Here is a 17,725-nt window from a genome sequence, read left to right as displayed (position 1 = left end):
TATCAAACGAAATTATTATAAAACCTGTTCAGCATCTTATATATGGTGTGATATATCCTCTTATGGCATGGAAGAGAAAAGACAAGTAGGAAAATAGAATTAACTTCTGCATATAACAATCAAATCATATTCTTCAATGAAAATAGTTACCTATAAGCACTTCAACAAAATGAAACAAGCAAAACCTGCTTTAATTCATCAGCCCGCATCCAAGGTTTCAAAATGTCTCAGAGCTCAAGGTTATTCATCAAGTACTTATAACTGAGATTCCATAGGATGACTGATGCTGGTTGCATGGCCTATTAGTGCAGTGTTATGAAAGAAGAGCATGGACCTTTGCTGTCCATGCTATATAAACTCTATGGCTAGAGAAAAAGGGATTTTCGCATGTTTAATGCTAATGTAATACACTATTTCGGTCTAAGACAAGGCAAGATAGTTGGAACTGATTTTTCTGTCTTTGAAAAACCAAAAAAAGAGAAAATATAAGAAAATATAATGTCACCATAGACTCTTTCATTTTTTAATACCTTCTCAATCTGAGATGATAACTTCTAGGTGCTTTTTTTATAGCATAGCTGATACTGAGAGGGAGTTTGTGGGTGGGGACAGGAAATGTGGCAAAAGACTCATCCTTAGCTGGTATAAAATTATATGAAGCATTGAGTGTAGGAAGAGCTCTTAAACTCTTAAGCATTTGAGACTAAGATTTGGGGTGGGAATTCACGTGAGCAAAGCTGGATGTCTGTACAAATGGGTATCCACACTTGCTTAACACGTAGTCACCTTATCTATGGTCAGAGGGGAGAAATAGGCACATTTTTGGTGCAGTTCACATCAACCTCATGTAAAATAGGTCAGAAGAATGCCTCCTAGAAAGGCCTATTTCCCTCTATTGACTATTAAGCAAGGTGCAGGTATCTCAGATGGACCTGCACATTGGAGATRTCTAAAGGCATGCAGGTGAATTTTTTGGAGTTTTGGAGCCTGCAGATACAGACACAGATGTATCCAGTTTTTCAGGATGTGTAGGTACCTACTTTCTATTGAACCACCTTATCTGGCTAGGAGACCTTTTAAAAAAATGATGTTTTGAAAATCTTTCATTGCTATATGTCTGCCTCTGACTCCTGCTACACACGCAGATGGAACAGAGATATCCTTGGCACACAAATATTTTGTCATGCATCTGCACAAGCAGTTCTCTATGCAGAGGGGGCTGGATTCCAAGACCCTTTTAAAAAATGGGTCCCAAAATCCTGCATATGCATAAATACATAAAATATAAATGTAAGGAGTCTAATGATTTTTTTTTTTGGAGGTCTGGGTACTAAAGAGGAACAGAAAAGCAATGTGAAGGCTTCTGTTTGACATATAAATTACTGTTAACAGAATTCTTCAAAGGATATGGAGGAAGATGCACAGGAAAAACTGTGTGATGCATGAGCAGTTGTATTTACTCCTTATCTATCCTCTACATCCCACTTCTTAATTCATCTTACTACCTCCACTGACATTATAAATATAGAAGCTTTCCTCAGAGGGAGATGGGAGGGTTAGTTAGTTAATATATAGTTTCAATGAGAAATAGAACTGAATACAGGGTCAGCTCCGTTGTTTGAACTCTGCAGAAAGTGCCCCTGTTTACAGGAAAGAAATTTGGCTTTGATCAGTATAAAGCAGTGATACGACACAGTTCACATGCCACTTCACAAAAACTTCCTAATCACTTAGATCAGAAATTTTCAAAGAAAGAAATGTCTGTGTCTTGGTGCTTTGAGACTGCTGTGTAGAAATTAACAGGCATTCTTGGGCTTGGGTAAAATGTTTCAAGGCAAACTACTTTAATCTTTGACCAGGGTTTCATATTCTGTCGCATTTCATTTTTCAACTGGAACCCAGCTGTCCCCTACAGGCATTCTTTATAAGGGAAGTCCTGTTATCCTATAGCAAGAGAAGAATTTCTCATTCTGTTTTCCTTTCATGCAGAAAGAAATACAGAATAACTATTGAAAGACGAACTAGACAAGAGGACTGTAACATGGGGAAACATCGGCAGTTACGCGAAGACTCCATTAGATCTCATTTTTCTGCTGCATAAAGAAGAAGAAAAATAATCCCATCCTTCCTGCAAAAAGAAATTAGGGAAATGGACATAACCAAAGACATCAGTGTAAAAAGAAGAGGCTCTCGAAGAACTCGCTCTTTTAAGCAGTAATTTTATCTTAATTTCTTTCAGAAGCTCAGGAATGATTTACTAATCACATTATGCCACATGGCCTTTCATCTCATGCAAAACGAAAATGACACAGTTTGATCTTGTAAGATGTACTTAATGTGTAAAGACAATATTTCTTAAGGCATATGCTAAGGGCAGCAGATTTGAGCTTGGTTGATGGGGATGCCTCTTTCTGTTCCCTTTTATTTTAGCTCCTACTGCTTCCTTCCTTACTGACATCTGACTTGTGGGTATCGAATGTGGTTTCACAGATACAGGTGCTGCTTTGCTGTCAAAATGAAAAAAAAGGAGTTCATTTGGGGTGTGATCCTGCAGTGCTGAATGATTGCTGTTGGTTATAGGGGATGCAGGATTGGATATACGGAGTTCACTCCTGAGGGAACTGGCATTTGGACGTAATTAACTCCATTGAGAAAGTCAGGCAGGTGGAAACACACAGAAATCATCCCTTCCTTGTGTGTACAGAGCCACAGTCAAAAGCACTGATTCTCCCTCGTACACACTGCAAGTCAGGAACAGCTCCAGTGAAGGACATGGAGTTTCACTGGTGTAAAATAGCATGGGAGAAGACAATCAAGCCTCCAGAGAGGACTGGCTAATTCTTCAGACTTATATGTGCTTTATCATGTTCTTTTCTCTCCACTACCATTGCCTTTCAGAGAGGCAAATATATTCTATGTAAAGTCTGCTCCTGTTCCCAGTGAAGTCAATGGCAAAGTCCTATTAACTTCAGTGAGTACAGGTTTACATCCAAAATATGTAAATATGAAAGATACAAAAGTGTTTGTATAGCAGAGGCAATTCAAAAGAGGGTCTTTTTTGTGTAAAAAACAACATTCCATGCTAACATTTTATTTTTAGGATAATTTTTATCTTGTATTTTTCTATTAAAGTATCTATTTTTTGCTTTGGTAGGATTAAAAATTAAGGGGAGTGAAAGTTTGAAGACATATTTTTTATGACAGGAGTAACATACAGGGAAAATCAATAGATGTAAATACATTTTAAAAATCAGTATTTGGGGAGGAGAAGGGAGTTTATGGATAATAACAAGCTTTCTGCCCTACTCTGTTCTTCAGGCATGCACAACATGCAAATAGTTATTTAAACAATATAAATGTGCTTATACAATTGTCCATATGATGGCCCTGATCCTGGAAATAATTAACTTCTCCTGTGTTGGATATCTCACATTAGTCAGTGAGACTAATCATTCATGTATGTGCAATTAAACCCACAGAGAGCTACCTTCATGATTGGGGTGGTAAAGCACTACTGTAGAGCTGATTTTAATCTTGCCGCCATCAGTCGTCCTGGGAATTTTGCCATTAACTTTATTGGAAGCATGACTGAATCTGTGATGAATTAGCTACTGATAGGTTATTTTATATTAGAGGAGAGCTCTATGCTTTCTAGTCAACAAATGGAAGCAAACAATACATATTATAAAAGTAATGAGTAAGACCCATAAAAGTATTGTCTGAGAAAACTCAACTACAACTATGATTCTAATGTGTGAAATCTTTTGGTTTATCCTATTCTGAATTCATAAGCAGAACTTTGAGGTTATACCGTAGTTATACTTTACATGAATGTTATCCTTAAAACTGGCACCGAAGCCCGTGTTCTATGAAACTTTTACACAGAAGTTAGAGGGAAAATACAGATAAACTATTTTGGGGTGGCTGGAAGTGAGCGAAGAGTGAAAGAAAGCTCCATTTTCTTTCTGCTGTCAAAATTTTATCTGTTAATGTTATATGTGCAGGTCTATTGGGATATTTCCCTGGACTGGATTCACTGTTTCTTACATTGCACTGTCTCTTAACGTATGTAGTGGTTCATTGCCTACCCTCTTGAAATATTGTCCAATGTCCTAGGGCAGGGCTTCTTGAATCTCAGGGCTGCTCCAGAGTAGATGATGGCTGTAGAGCGGGTAGATGTGGTGTCTTTAGGCCTCACAGTTACAGAGCTGTCATTCACATGGTAGATTCACATCATCCCATTTCCTTGTCTGGACCTACAGCGTATGACTTCTACAAAGGCGCCTTGGCTAAAGTAGCACTTAGGCCAATGGATTCTGTTTTTTGGAGTGCCCTCCTTAACCCATGGGCAGCAAAGTAGGACATAGGCTAGAGCAGCAGTCATACTGCTGTAGCGTTGGGAGTGGAAAAAAAGGCTTTCAAATTGCTTTTTGGATTTTTTTTTCAAGCAGTTGACTTTATTTAGCTTAGGAAAGGAAAAAAAGAGGGGAAAAAAAAAGGAGGTTTTTTAGAAATGTAGAGAAAAGAGGATATGATTTCAAGGATAAACTTTTTCGGAAATGTTTACCCTGACTTGCCTTGCAATCTGAATCTGTACTCCCCCAGTCGCTAGTTAGGGAGCATTGCAGTAGTGTAGGTCTGCTTTTTATCCTGTGCCAAGCACTGTTAGGTCGAACTGGCAGATCTGGGCCAGAATAGATCTATCTGGGACAACAAATTGTTAGGACAAATTTTTTATTGTGCCATTTTACTCTAAATAAAAAAAGCAAACATAAAAAGTATAAAGGTCACTCTTAAATTAAAAATATAATAATTTTGATCTCCAATTATATGAAGTGGTTTTAATCATGACCTCAGGAAGTGTCGTCATGAGAAGTCCACTGGTTCCCACCTGCTGATGGAGGTCTGGTCACAGCTTTACATCCCAGCATCTCCCACCATTCTCCATGGATGAATCATTCTTGCACATTAGAACATTTAGATCAATGGGTTGTAATCTTTCTGAATTTGGGAACTCCTTTACGTTTTTGTCACAGAGATGTAGAGATCATTTAAGACATTTCACATAAGTAGATTCCTATATGACAGAAATAAACTTGCTCTTCTTAGCTGCCTTTCACAGGCCTCTTGCTAATAGTTCCCAGATCTTCCAAGAACCATAGATCACAACTGCTTTGAGTTTAGATTATTTAGCAGAGAGATTCTTTACCACCCAATACACTTTTCTGGCTCATCTGCATTAGCTCAATGCCACAATGTTTAGGCTTCAACCTCTATAAGGGAATGTCTAATCAAAATAATAATAATGGATTCCCCAAAGAATTTTCAATACCTACATTTTTGGCTGCAACAAATTGCCCATATTACAAACATACATCTGTATTACACAGCAGCACAAGGAGGGCCTTGACTCAACCCAGTACGTTAGAACACACTTAAAATGTGCTCAACTTCAGCTTCTAAGTGCTTTGCTCACGTGGGACCAAAGGAAATGATCCTGGTCCTGGTTGAACCAAACGGAATCTCTCCATATTCTTGAACCAGAAAAAGGTTGGACCCACAGTATGTATGTTTATTGCTAAGTCTTAAAATTGTGGCTCTTAACTTGAAACTATACTTGTGGGTTTGCTTTTTGCTTTTGTCAAAGTGGCATCTTCTGCTAATTTAGCATTTCCATAAATTACTTAATATTCTTCATCTTAATAGAGTCTCTTCTTGAGGATTCCAGGCACAGGTGGTCTGACTTCCACCCCCTTATCTTCAACGGGCAGACTTCAGTTGCAATTGGCTATTGCAGACTACTCTCCAAAGACAAAGATGAAACAGAATTTTCAACAATACCTCTGATTTAGTCTGTGAGACCCCCAGCTTTAGAGTCAGATGTCCAGGTACTTTAGTTTGGGCCATAGGTGCTTCTGGAAGGTTTGTTTATGGTCAGTTAATTTGTCCTGATTTGTCTCAGCAGTTTATAAATAGTTCCTTCTGTGATGTTCTTCATTGAAGACCAGATCCAGCTATGTTCTGAGAACACTGAGCCATTGCTAAAAATTAGGATTGAGAATGCTGTGCACCTTACAGGATTGTCTCTAGAATTCAGTTTATTGAAGAGGTATATTCATTTACTTCTGAAAATAAAAGAAACTTTAATGATCTATTTTCAGATTGTTTTTAAGCGATGCTTTCTTGCATTTTTTAAGTCTTTTGTTATTTTTTGATTGAGAACTATTAAGATATGGCTAATGCTTTGAAAATGCTAGGAGGATGAGATTTTTGCAGGACAAAATCAGAACATCCCCTGACAGGGTGTTTTACTGAGAGGTTAATTTCTGATTAATTTTTTGACTTGCCAATCCCACTCCTATTAAGCTGATGAAAAAACTTCTCATTGACTCAATGGAAGCAAGCATAGGCCCTTAGTGAAGTGTCTGCAGGCTTCAAACTCAGCATCTTGAAGCAGTTCAGAGTGAATTTCTCAGCTTTGCAATAGAACAGGCTGCATCAGCCTTAGCTGACCTTGGCTGTGCAGCAATTTTCACCTCATGAATGCCATAATACTCCTGGAAAGCCAAGAATAGACATCAAAGACAGGAAGCTAATAGTCCTGGTCATAAATTTCTTTGGCAATTCAGTCCACCTTTTCTGGAGCTCAAGACAGTCCCACATCCTTCACTACCCTCCTTTACACTTCAGAGTAGCTATGTAACTATTCTGTTTCTATAAATAACGCAAATGATTTTTTTTTCTCAGTTTCTCAACTAGGGTTGAATTCCCTAGTTTTTCCTGCCTTTTTCTCTAGCTTCAGAAGTACTCTGAACAGAGAGACAGCCATTTTCCATCATTTATTCAGAAATGCTTCCTCTTCACTGAGATGCGGCTTTTATATAGCTTCAGCCTTCGCTTATGACTGCCAGCACAGCTCGCACTGGCCTTCTTCCATAGCAGCCATTACCTGAGACCTTGACCCAGAATTGTCCGATGTTACCTGTCTTTGTAACTGACTAAGTGAATTTGAAAAATTGGCTTGACCAAAAGCTTTCTGAAGTTTAATCTGAAATTTGCAGCTTCTGTCTTTTCCTTTTAAGAACACTCAAGACTAGTACTGCATATTGTGAGCATTGGAGCAGTGCCATTAAAGCCAGTATGATTACTGGGAATGACTGGGCCGCAGAACTGGGCTATAGTTCACCTGCGGTTGGATGATATCTGTTTGTGCGGTGATGTCAGCTGATGTCTTTTGTTTTTGCCCTAATTGTTGATGCTAGATAATGACACCAAATTTAGTGACCCTGAAAGCAGGACAGATAGCAACAGATAGGTGGGTTCTAATGGTGCATTACATATTCTGTTGGTCAGGGACTTGTCCTAGTAATTTCTGTCACAACAATGAACTATCAAGGGGCAAATTTCAGCAAGGTGTCTGTATTGTAGGAGGCAATTGTAGTCTTTTTCAGAAACAAAGACATATAAAGGTTACTCTTTGAAATATACTTTTAAAGAAATGCTGGAAAACGTTTTGCCTTCAGGTATGTGCTGCACATGCCCCCAGTCCCTCCCTCCTTACTTTCTTGCTGTTGAAAGCACAAGAAGATTTGTGGGTATGTGAAACCTTTCAAATGGAAGAATGCAAGCGTTCGCACTGTGCATGTCCCTGTTTAGAGGCAGAAGTGAGTTCAGATGACAAAAGGCCTGTATTTTTTTCCATTCTCAGATACTTTTTAACACTGTAACTCTGAGACTGATGGAAAATGATTGTTGAAATTAAAACAAATAGCTACTTGTGAGAGATCTCAGACCTGACTGCCTACGGGGTCAGCAAGCTGTGCAGTAGACTTTGATAGTGTCTTTTTTTTCCTCTAGAGAATGACAAGAAGCCTAAGCACTTTGGTTTGCCCCAGTAAAGCTTTAAATCTGGCATAGATGCAGCTCTCCCTTTTTCTCACCCATAGAAGAAGAAAGGATGATGGTTATGGCAGCTGCTTTCACAAGGATATTGCTGGTTTTGATCAAGAAGATAATGCTGCCATGGCTTTGAGGCTTTCTTGGACTAGTGTTTAATTATGTCCAGTATATTATTACATAGTTTTTTTTTATTATGCTATTACTCTTTCCAGAATTTACATTTCAGAGTGCCTCTTAAGTGACGTACACCAGATTTACAGCATAGAAAACTAGCTTTCAAAGGGTGAGGCTTAAAGTTCATTCAAAATCTCTCACTAACCACTAAGTTAATATTCTACATCAAAGCCACAATATTCTAAATAATCTGACTGTTAAAGTTTGTATGTTAAGCTGTAGTACTTCTGAAATCTTATGTGGATTCATTAGGTGTTAAAGCTTTGAAAGGTTAAAATCCACTCTCTGTGAACTGTTGCTTGGTGTTTTTGTCACATGAATGTTTCTAGAAGACACTTGAGCAAACAAAGGAAATGTACCAAAAAAGTTTTTTTTTTAAAAAAAATCATTTTAAGATTTATTTTGTAATTTTAACTGGTATGCACAAGGAACGCACAGTTCTCTCCCCAGACTCTGATCAGAGGTTTTGCTAATGTTACTCTAAGCCTTCAGCTGATACAATCAGTACAGTTACGCTGATTCATACTAATTGAGAATCTGGATGTTTCTTTCTCTGTGAACTGCATATGCAGTGTGACACAGGAGTGAGCCATCTCTGAAAAGCCAGTATCACATTTACTAATCTGTGGATAGTTATTTTGGTGCCATGTGAGTAATACTCTCACGTTTAGTACCTCCATATTGTAGCTTTGTGGCAGATGTTGTAATGACTTCTGCAGCAAAAGATGCAAGAAATGAAAAGATCTGTTGAAAATATGGGGAAAGTATCTGTGCAGTTGAGTTAGGGAGAAGAAAGAAATGATGTGTTGAAAATATAGGGAAAGTATCTGTGCAGTTGAGTTAGGGAGAAGAAAGAGGGAAAATAGCAACTGATTGGTCAGTCAGGGATGACTCCCATGAAGATACTGTTGACTCTGCTGAGGTTGGGATCAAACTCTTTCTGTACAGTACATTGTCTTTATTGTTCCATACCTGATTTCTTAAAGGTTCAGCAGTAAGCCTATTCACCTTTTAAATCCCCCTTCCATAAATTCTAAATGGGATTTAAGTAGTACACCTGGCCAGGGTGCACTAGACCAAAAGTTGTGGTATTATCTAGCAACAATGTCTCCTTGACTGCACAGATCTAAAGTGCTGCGAACGCTTGGGTAGAGTGGCAGAATGAAGGCGATGGCTAGAATTTGCTGTGTTTCTTGTGCATAGGCTGTAATTATCACAAAACTAAAAGGACTCAGGATAGACACTGTGGACATTAACTCTGTCCCCTTTTTTGGGCGATACTGTCCATTATTAATGTAAAAATACTGGACAACAGAAAAACCTAGTATTAGCCTAGTAGAAAACGAATGGAAAGCTGCACAGTATATTGTACTGATGTAAGTAGAACTATCTGCATATAATGTGATTTTATTTATTGTTTTTGTGTAGAGGAGAGTGAGTATTCATGACTGTGGATATAACCTTTGTTTATTTGTGTAATGTATTTTATTTCTTTTATGACTTTGTCATTTAAAATATCTACATTCATTGGTGTCCTTTGACTTTTTATTATGTACATTTTCTTTTAAACATTTAAAAAATGCAAGAATATCACATATGTAAATTGTAACAACATGTTTCCATTAAAGAAATAGGAATCTGATATCTCCTGTTTTCCCGGTGTATTTTGTCACCTGTTCACTACATTCTTGGTCTGTGATGTGAGCCTTGTATAGAGAATGCAATCAGATTTTAGAAGTTAATAACAGGAGGAGTCATCTGGGTGTAAAACACCATATAAAACCCTGGTTTTAATGATGACTAGCAATTAATTAAATTAAGATAGCAATCTAACATTTCTTTGGGAAGAAAAATCACCGTAACGCTTCAGGGCCTGGGAAAGGTTTCGGTAGTGTAAACACATATACAACATTTTTATGTGTATTCACTGTCCCCCAGAAATACAATTAAACAGGAACAGTATTTTTTAAATACACTGGAACCTTAGCTAGTAATTATTAATTCTTACAGCCTGTACAGATGCAAAACTTGCAAATTTTACCAACCTACAAGTCCATTTCTTTGCAGCAATCTTATCAAATTGGGGACATTTAATTCTGTTTCTTTCCTGCTCTTCTAAATAGAGTCTTTATTATCCTGTTTTGTCTAGCCTTCTGCTTTCTTTAAGCATGTATCTGTTGTAGTGATGTTGCCAAATTTAAGATTTGTGCTTGAAAGTATGCCAGGCCTTTAAAATCTAAAATAACTTGGAAATGAGTATGAGGAAGAAATATCTGATCACACATATATCAAAACTAAAAGTATCAAGAATTCAATGGAAACATCCTCTGATTTATCCAACAACCTAAAATCTCTCTGCAGCCAGGGAAAGGATAAAGCAAAGGATAGAAATACAGGCTTGCAGAGGCCCATTCAGCTAGGAAAGGGTTGAACTACTTTTTTAGCTGCAGTTCCTTTCACTTGTAAATCTCCAGATATGTTACTAAATTAATTAACTTCATGCTAACAGCAAATAAATGAATATTGACAGTTTGTACAGCTGATCAAATCATAAGATGCAAAAAGATTACCTTTCCTAAACTTGTACAACATTCCCAATATATGTTAGAATTCAGATCATTTTAAATCTGCATCCTCACAGATACGCTTCTATTTGTACGTACTTTGCATAGACACATACTACTAGTTCTCCTGGTTTTGTTTGTAGGCTTTTGTTTTGTTCTTAGGGGTCATAAATTTTTATCACATTATAAACAGAAATTCTCTGGAAACACCTAGGGATTTTCCAATGTTTATTTATAAAGAACTATAGAAAAAAATATAGAAGTATGTTTTTGTGTTCTGAATAACCGCTGCAACCATTAAAGATCTTCAGTGATTCCTTTAGAAGTCCACAGTTCACATGACTCATCTGCAGCTAATTTAAGACCCTAGTTAGGGTAAACTAAAGATTAGTTTATTAATGTTTACTAACACAGTTTGCTAGAACTGAGATTACTAACCATACATGCTTTACTGCTGTTATATTCCAGGGATACTTTGTCAGGGACGGCAACAGAATCTGAACTTTTGACATCCTGCCTTCATTGATGGCAATGGAAAAAAGTTCCTTGTCTTCAATGAAATCAGATCTTCACTTGGGCTTGGGAGTATGGCATGAGACCTTATTGACTGAATTTACTGCATAAATACACTGCATGCGTATACACTGAATTTATGTTCAGTGTATAACCCTGAAGCTATTACTGCATACCCAACATTTAATTACCTCCATACTGGAAGGACTTTCTTCCACTGCTATGATGACTTAAAAAAATTTTTTTTGTTCATTCTTCCAAATGAATGCCTGAGAGTTGTGTGATGAATTGTGCATGCATACACAATATTGTATGTACATCACTATTTATGCAACAGTTTACTCCTATGTATTAAGAACCTTTTTGTCTGAGAGTATCAGCCAGTCTGCCAGGTAAAAATTTCATTTGCTGCAATTACCTACAGCAATTGATCTTCAAGGGAAGCAACTTCTGGATATCATTCTAGATATCCTGTAACCTGGCTGGACACATTTTTGTGGCTTTCTGAGGAAACTATTTCTTGAGAAACATTCATCACATTTCTCAAAAATTATGGTGGCAGTTGAGCCAGATCTTGGTCTTGAACTTCAGCCAATGTTTTCTTGACTTAAAAGAGCACTGCCAATAAAAAGTAATTGTACAGCTGACAGAACCTCTTTTGTTACCTCCTAGGAATAACCATAATATAAAAACTCATATCCTTGGAAGTCCTATTCTCCTCCTACCTGTAATGGCAGAAGAGTMTCCCTGTGTACATATGCTACTTTTGGTAAATTTTCCTGGGTCATTTGATGGCTGATTTGATGGCCTTCAGTCATTTGTTTCAGAACAAATATTTTCTATTTCCCTTTCTATCAGTAATTATGCGGTCCACTACAGCTATCTGTTCTAACTGTATACTGCTCTATTACCACTCTCCACTGCTTCTTGATACTGCCATTCAATTTACACAATATGCCTCTGCTTTCAAATTATACATATATATATGTGTATAGGTGCTGGCTGATGGTGAAAACTGTCTGGGGTATACTGGAGTATATGTTTGTTAAGGCTCTGCTGCTAGATTCATAAGAGGACATAGGAAACTCATATCCTTGGAAGTCCTATTCTTCTCCTACCTGTTTTCTCACAGCACCAGAGCAGCCAGCTTCCTCAGCCTGCTCTATTCCTAGCACATGTTAAGTGAACCACCAAATACCTAATGCTACTGCATTGTCTATAAGCCAACAGGCTTCACAACTGCTTACTTCTTCATCACCCAAGCTGTGGTCCCTCTTCCTCCTGCTTCTTGCCTAGTGTTAGATTAGTAGTGTCATGACTAGGGAAAACCAGTGTCAGTTTTCTCTTCTGCTGGAGCTGGATCAGGGATAGGACCCTAGTTCTTCTGCTTCCTAAGGGGATGCCCTCAACATGAATGCTATTTGTGAACTGGTATCTTGCTGAACTCATATACTGTTACATAAAAAAATGAAAATGCCTCAGTAAAAGCATTTTAAAATAATGTTCCCAAAACCTAAATGCATGCCTAGACTACCAGCCCACAGCAGGGATGTCTCATTTCTTATTTCTCTTTCTGCAGCAGAACATTTCATTTATTATTTAGCTTTCAAAAGGCACGAGTGAGAAGACAGACTATATACCATAGCCTAGGGGCCTTTCTGCCAGGAATGTGAATTTCTGGACTTAAACTACTGTTCAAATCAAGCAGAAGAAAGATTTGATCTGAGACTTCCTACAACCCTGGTAAGTATTACTGATTAAAAGAACATCAGTGAGAAGAGTCCCTCTCTGTCATTTATATGTACTGGCCAAATTAGATGCCCAAATCCAGGAATGGATTAGTGGCTGAGAAACCTCAAGAAACCGAAAGCTGATGAAGAATCAGCTAGAGAGACAGAGCCCTGACAGCACTGCCTGTCAATGAATTTGCGTAGATGTATAATATGCTGTTGCTGAAAAGGAAGGATTGCCAGTAAAAAACAATTATATTGAACTATTGCTTGGATAGCCTTGGAGTATGGCTTTTATTGAGAATCCTAGGCAGCATATTTCTCCTGGAAAGTCAAAAGGAAACATTCACAGCTCCTGACTGAATCCCTTCATGCAAAATCTCTTCATGTTAAGAGAGGAAAGGATCCCATTTTGCTCCCATTTGATTATTATAATGTTTTATGGGATATCAAGTGGAACAACAGCTTAAGAAGTACATGTGCATTCCTTGGGCATCAAAAAGGTGTATTACAGATAGAGAAGATCAGGGATGTGGTCTCTGTTCTCAGAAGAGATTTACCAGAGCAGAGGACTGGCCAGGATCCAACCTCCTACCCTCCTAGGATAGAGGGAAACAAGGCTTTCTACGGGACTTGGGCAGTTTTAAGTAAGAAATAATGGAGCCTGTGAGGAAGGCACCAAAAGGTTTAATGAATGTGGACTAGTCCCTGCCCTTTTGCATGCCTACTTAAACAGAAATAAACCTCAGTACCACCTGGGATTCACCCAGCACTAGTTATAAATAGGAATAACGAAGTAAAGACATCAAACAAAGGAAAATGTAGGCTATGTATCAGGAAAAATTGCGTAAGAGTGTGATCTATTAGCTCTCAGACACCCCTCCCAAAGGGGGTGGGGGCTGAATTTCTGTTGCTCAAGGCATTAAAACCCAAAGCTCTGGGGAGTGTGCAGCAGGAACAAACCCGCACTGACTAGAGGGAGGATGAGGTGATTTAACTGGTGGTCATTTTCATCTCCAGATCCCTTTAATGTACATGCCAGGATGCCTTTAGTGACAAGCTCCAGCTCAACGCCAGAGCTGAAAGCAGCCTGGACACAGCTCGAGAGAGTGATTCAGAAAAAGTAGACAGGAAAGGAGGTATAGAAAGTGGGGCGGGGGAGGAGGGTTAATTTAACTGAGACAAGCCAAAGTCTATAAAAATTTTTCCAGTTCACTTTGGGATGGGAGCTGAGGTTGAAACAAAGAAAGAGTGAAGTGATCCCATCATTCCTTGAATATTTATAGATGCCTGTCACATGGCAGTGGCAAGTATGTTAAGGCCTCATTAACTTTGCTTTCCTTAGTTAGAACCTGACAAATTAATACAGATATTAAGGGCTTCTGCCTCCAACACAGACACCACTGCTCTCTAACCCCTCACCTGGGCCTGACCAGCCTGAAATTCTTCCCCTGCCAGAGTTGCAGCTGAAACAAAAGTTTCCATCAGCACCAGCACCAAACACTTAATTTCCTCCTCCCTGCAGCTCCCCTTCCTCTGCCAAGGAAATAAAAATGAAGGAGAAATAACCTTTCGTAATCATGAACGTCTGTACAAGAGATCGTGTTTTATTTCACCGCTTTACATTGTCAGTGCTTTCTGTAGTCCCTCCTTTCATCATTTGTTTTCACTTTGAGGTCATTTTTTCCCTCCATTTCCTGCATAGTCCTCTCTAGTCCCTCTACTCCATACCTAACCTCCTTTTCTTCTGCCTGCCTGCTAGTTTTCCAAGGTGCTTTCTTTAAAGCTGTTTTAAAAATTTTTGTTGTCTTGTTTTAAAGAGTCCACCCGGATTAGCCAGCCCTGGAGAAAAACCCTCAGCCATCCCTGCAGCCAGAGGTAACTGAACTCCGGCGCAGGAGCCGTTCCTGTGGCTGCAGCAGGCCGTGCTGAGGAGTGCTGCATTCCATTTTTTCTGTCATTGACCTGCTCTTGAGCCTCTTCACCTCTGTACTTCTGTTTTCAGCTACTGAGATTGCTAGCTGGGGAGAAATACCTTTCCCTCATACTATGAGGCCTTGATTTTATTTCCAGTTCACAGTGGTCATATAAGTAATAACCACACATCAACTGCATTCCTCTAGAGGACATTCCTTATGCCACTTATCAGTTAGTGAATTCCACACAGTGTCGTGTGTTTTGTTTTTTTTTTCATAAAAGGTAACACAACTTTCATTAAGACATTTTCAACATATTTTTGTAGAAATAACTGGCTTAACCCTTCCAGCCTGGAAGAATGACTGAAATCCACAGCACTGTAATACTGCACTCTTCAACCACGTATGACCATCTGTTGAAAATAAAGTGTATTGTCTGTCAAACAAGTACTTACTAGGAGTCTGTGTTCTGCTAGAACATATTGTATCCAACTTGGCAGACGAATGTTAACAGGATGGTACCATTGCAGCCGGAGGAGGCAAAGGCACACCCTTACGAACTCTCAGATGCCAGCACAGTTCTTGCTGTTCCTACAGGTCTGTAGCGCTTGCAGCTGGCTGTATTATCTTTAGACCTGTAGCCCTGTGTTCAGGTGACAATGAGCGGCATATTGTCAGAGGTGGTCTTTGAACACTGATGGTAACTGCCTTTTAGGCGTGATTTTACAAAGGTAAAAAAGTCCTGTGCAAACACTGGCAAAGCCACAGAGCGCGGTACTGGCAATGAACAGTGCTGCCTCTCAAAGAACGTTTTAATGTTTTGACCGAACGCCAGCTCGGTTCTCCTCATAGAGTTAAGTTCTTTGACTAAAACTCTGTGTAACTGGATATGTCCCATGACAGATTGGACATCTGATAAAGCTCGTTCATTCTCCTGTTGATTTAGCTAAATACTGAACCTCACTATGGGACAATCCTCATGACTTATATCAAAACAGTCTTGCTGGGTTAAGATACTTCCAGGTACTGCAGTCAAGGCTTCGAAAAGGGACCAGGGATTTTAAATCTCTCAGTTCAAGGGTGCCTAACTTGGAATACTTTGGGGTAATTTGACTTTGGGAAATGGTAAAACCTTGGGAAAATCAGATCTTTAAATTGGCTCAAACAGGCCCACCTACAAATATGGCATCCAAAATCACTAGTCATTTGGAAAATAGAAATTCCCCCCAGCAAAAAAAAGTCCGTCCCAAAACCCTCTTCATCAAGCCTTTTCCTTCCCTACCCTAAAAATTTGACTATTGTTTCCTCTTACTGTTAAGCAGTTTCTTTTCACTGGTTATTTTACAAGTGCATATCAGTTCCATAAGAGAAATTAGGTGGAAACAGCAAGGAAACTGTATAAGAAAGTTTGAAATATTGGAAGAAAACGAGAAATGATTTTTTTCACCCAAATTCAATACTAATATTGAAACTCATGTGCAACTTTCATTAAAAAGTAAAGAATGATCCTAATTCATTTCCTTTATGCTGTTGTGTACGGCTATCATTATATCCTGGAGTCCCAAAGCCCACTAACCTTGCTGCAGAGATAATAAACTCAAAGTCATTATCCGACTAAATCCTGTATTCAAAAAGCAATTTGAAGCAGGGTGTTCATGCAAAACATCACCTCTCAGCTCTGCAGCTACGGTAAACTTAAATGCCCACACGTTTACTTTACATTTACACTGCTGCAGTGCTCGAGGTTTCACATGTTGCTTAGGCTCCCTTGTGGTTGCAGAGCTAACTGGATTAATTCAAGCTTCCCAAGAAAGGCTGGTTTCGCAGATGGGAGRCAGGAAGCCTCACTTTGCTAACAGAGCCAAGAGTTTGCTATCAAGGTTACAGTGTCAAAATCAAGAGGGTAATGTTATACCAGTTACACACTGCATTAGCTGTGACTTAACTAACCTGGCCAAATTGTATCAATGCATTCTCATGCTCGACACTGTCTTCTTTTAGCTTATACCATAAATTGGAAATATTAAAGACATGCATTAACTGTACAGTGGAAACAGTTAGTTTGTGCATTTATGTGTCATTTTCAAAGGGTTATGGCTAAATGCTTTTCTTTGTTGTAAGAATCATGCCTCCTATATAGATTTACAGTCTGCACTTTTTGCAGAGAAAATTAATAGTTGAGAAACAATATTTTTTTAATGGAAGTGATGGCTCTTTTTTCTCTTCTCTTCCCTGACCACCTCTCTTTTCACAACCCTCTTTAGAGTTTGTCGTATTCAGAAAGGGAAAATAAAGCTCTTGGAATGAAGGAAGAGCTTTAGAAATTATTCAAGACATGATCTGCCAACATAAATTTAGTAGAATTATCTCCACTGTTCCATCATTGTATAGAGATATAATACATATAAGCTCTAATACATATGATACAGAATATATCACTATATATTACATGTATGGGAATATAAGATTGTATTAAGATATATGCGCAAAATTTCTCACAAACACTTACTTGTAATATTACCAAAGCAAAATGCATTTGATGGTGAAAAACATCTTTCCAAGGCCTATTCCAAGTTATGAAACTTCTTCAAATATTTCATATTTGTTGCTGTTCTTCCCCCTAACTTGGTGATCACCAAGATCAAGAAAAGCTTTGTAAGTGGTATGGATTAAAAAGCATTCACCAGTACTGCTTTCAATGGAAAATTATTGGCTAAATGTTGTTTGAAAAGAACCTATTTTCTGAGAGGAAACAAAGTATTTCGCTAAAAACACCTGAAAATCATTCCTTCAGTTTGAGGTAGTCCCAATAGCTTTAACTGGCGGTTCTCAAATATGTTATGATGCTATCTTACAACATTTTCTTTTCARTATAAGCCTCTCAGAGCAGATGACATCTGAAAGTTTTTCTAGAGTTTATAAACCGCAC

General features: G+C 38.4%; 1 protein-coding gene across 1 annotated transcript in view; it reads left to right on the top strand.

Moving 5' to 3' along the window:
- The window catches only part of NPR3 (natriuretic peptide receptor 3), a gene marked incomplete at its 5' end in the record, with an annotated part of 47,074 nt that extends 37,359 nt beyond the window's left edge, over positions 1–9,715 (top strand). Inside the window, one exon of the mRNA XM_085326297.1 lies at positions 1,990–9,715. Within this exon, the coding sequence (XP_085182423.1) occupies positions 1,990–2,101 (112 nt within the window). The remainder of the gene's footprint in view (positions 1–1,989) is intronic.
- Positions 9,716–17,725: the final 8,010 nt, after the last annotated feature.

Source organism: Rhea americana, unplaced genomic scaffold, assembly GCF_003343005.1.
Source record: "Rhea americana isolate MKP2758 unplaced genomic scaffold, rheAme1 scaffold_13, whole genome shotgun sequence".
Taxonomy (NCBI): Eukaryota; Metazoa; Chordata; class Aves; order Rheiformes; family Rheidae; genus Rhea; species Rhea americana.
Note: the sequence above shows the minus strand (reverse complement) of the source record. Positions and strands in the feature narration are given on the sequence as shown.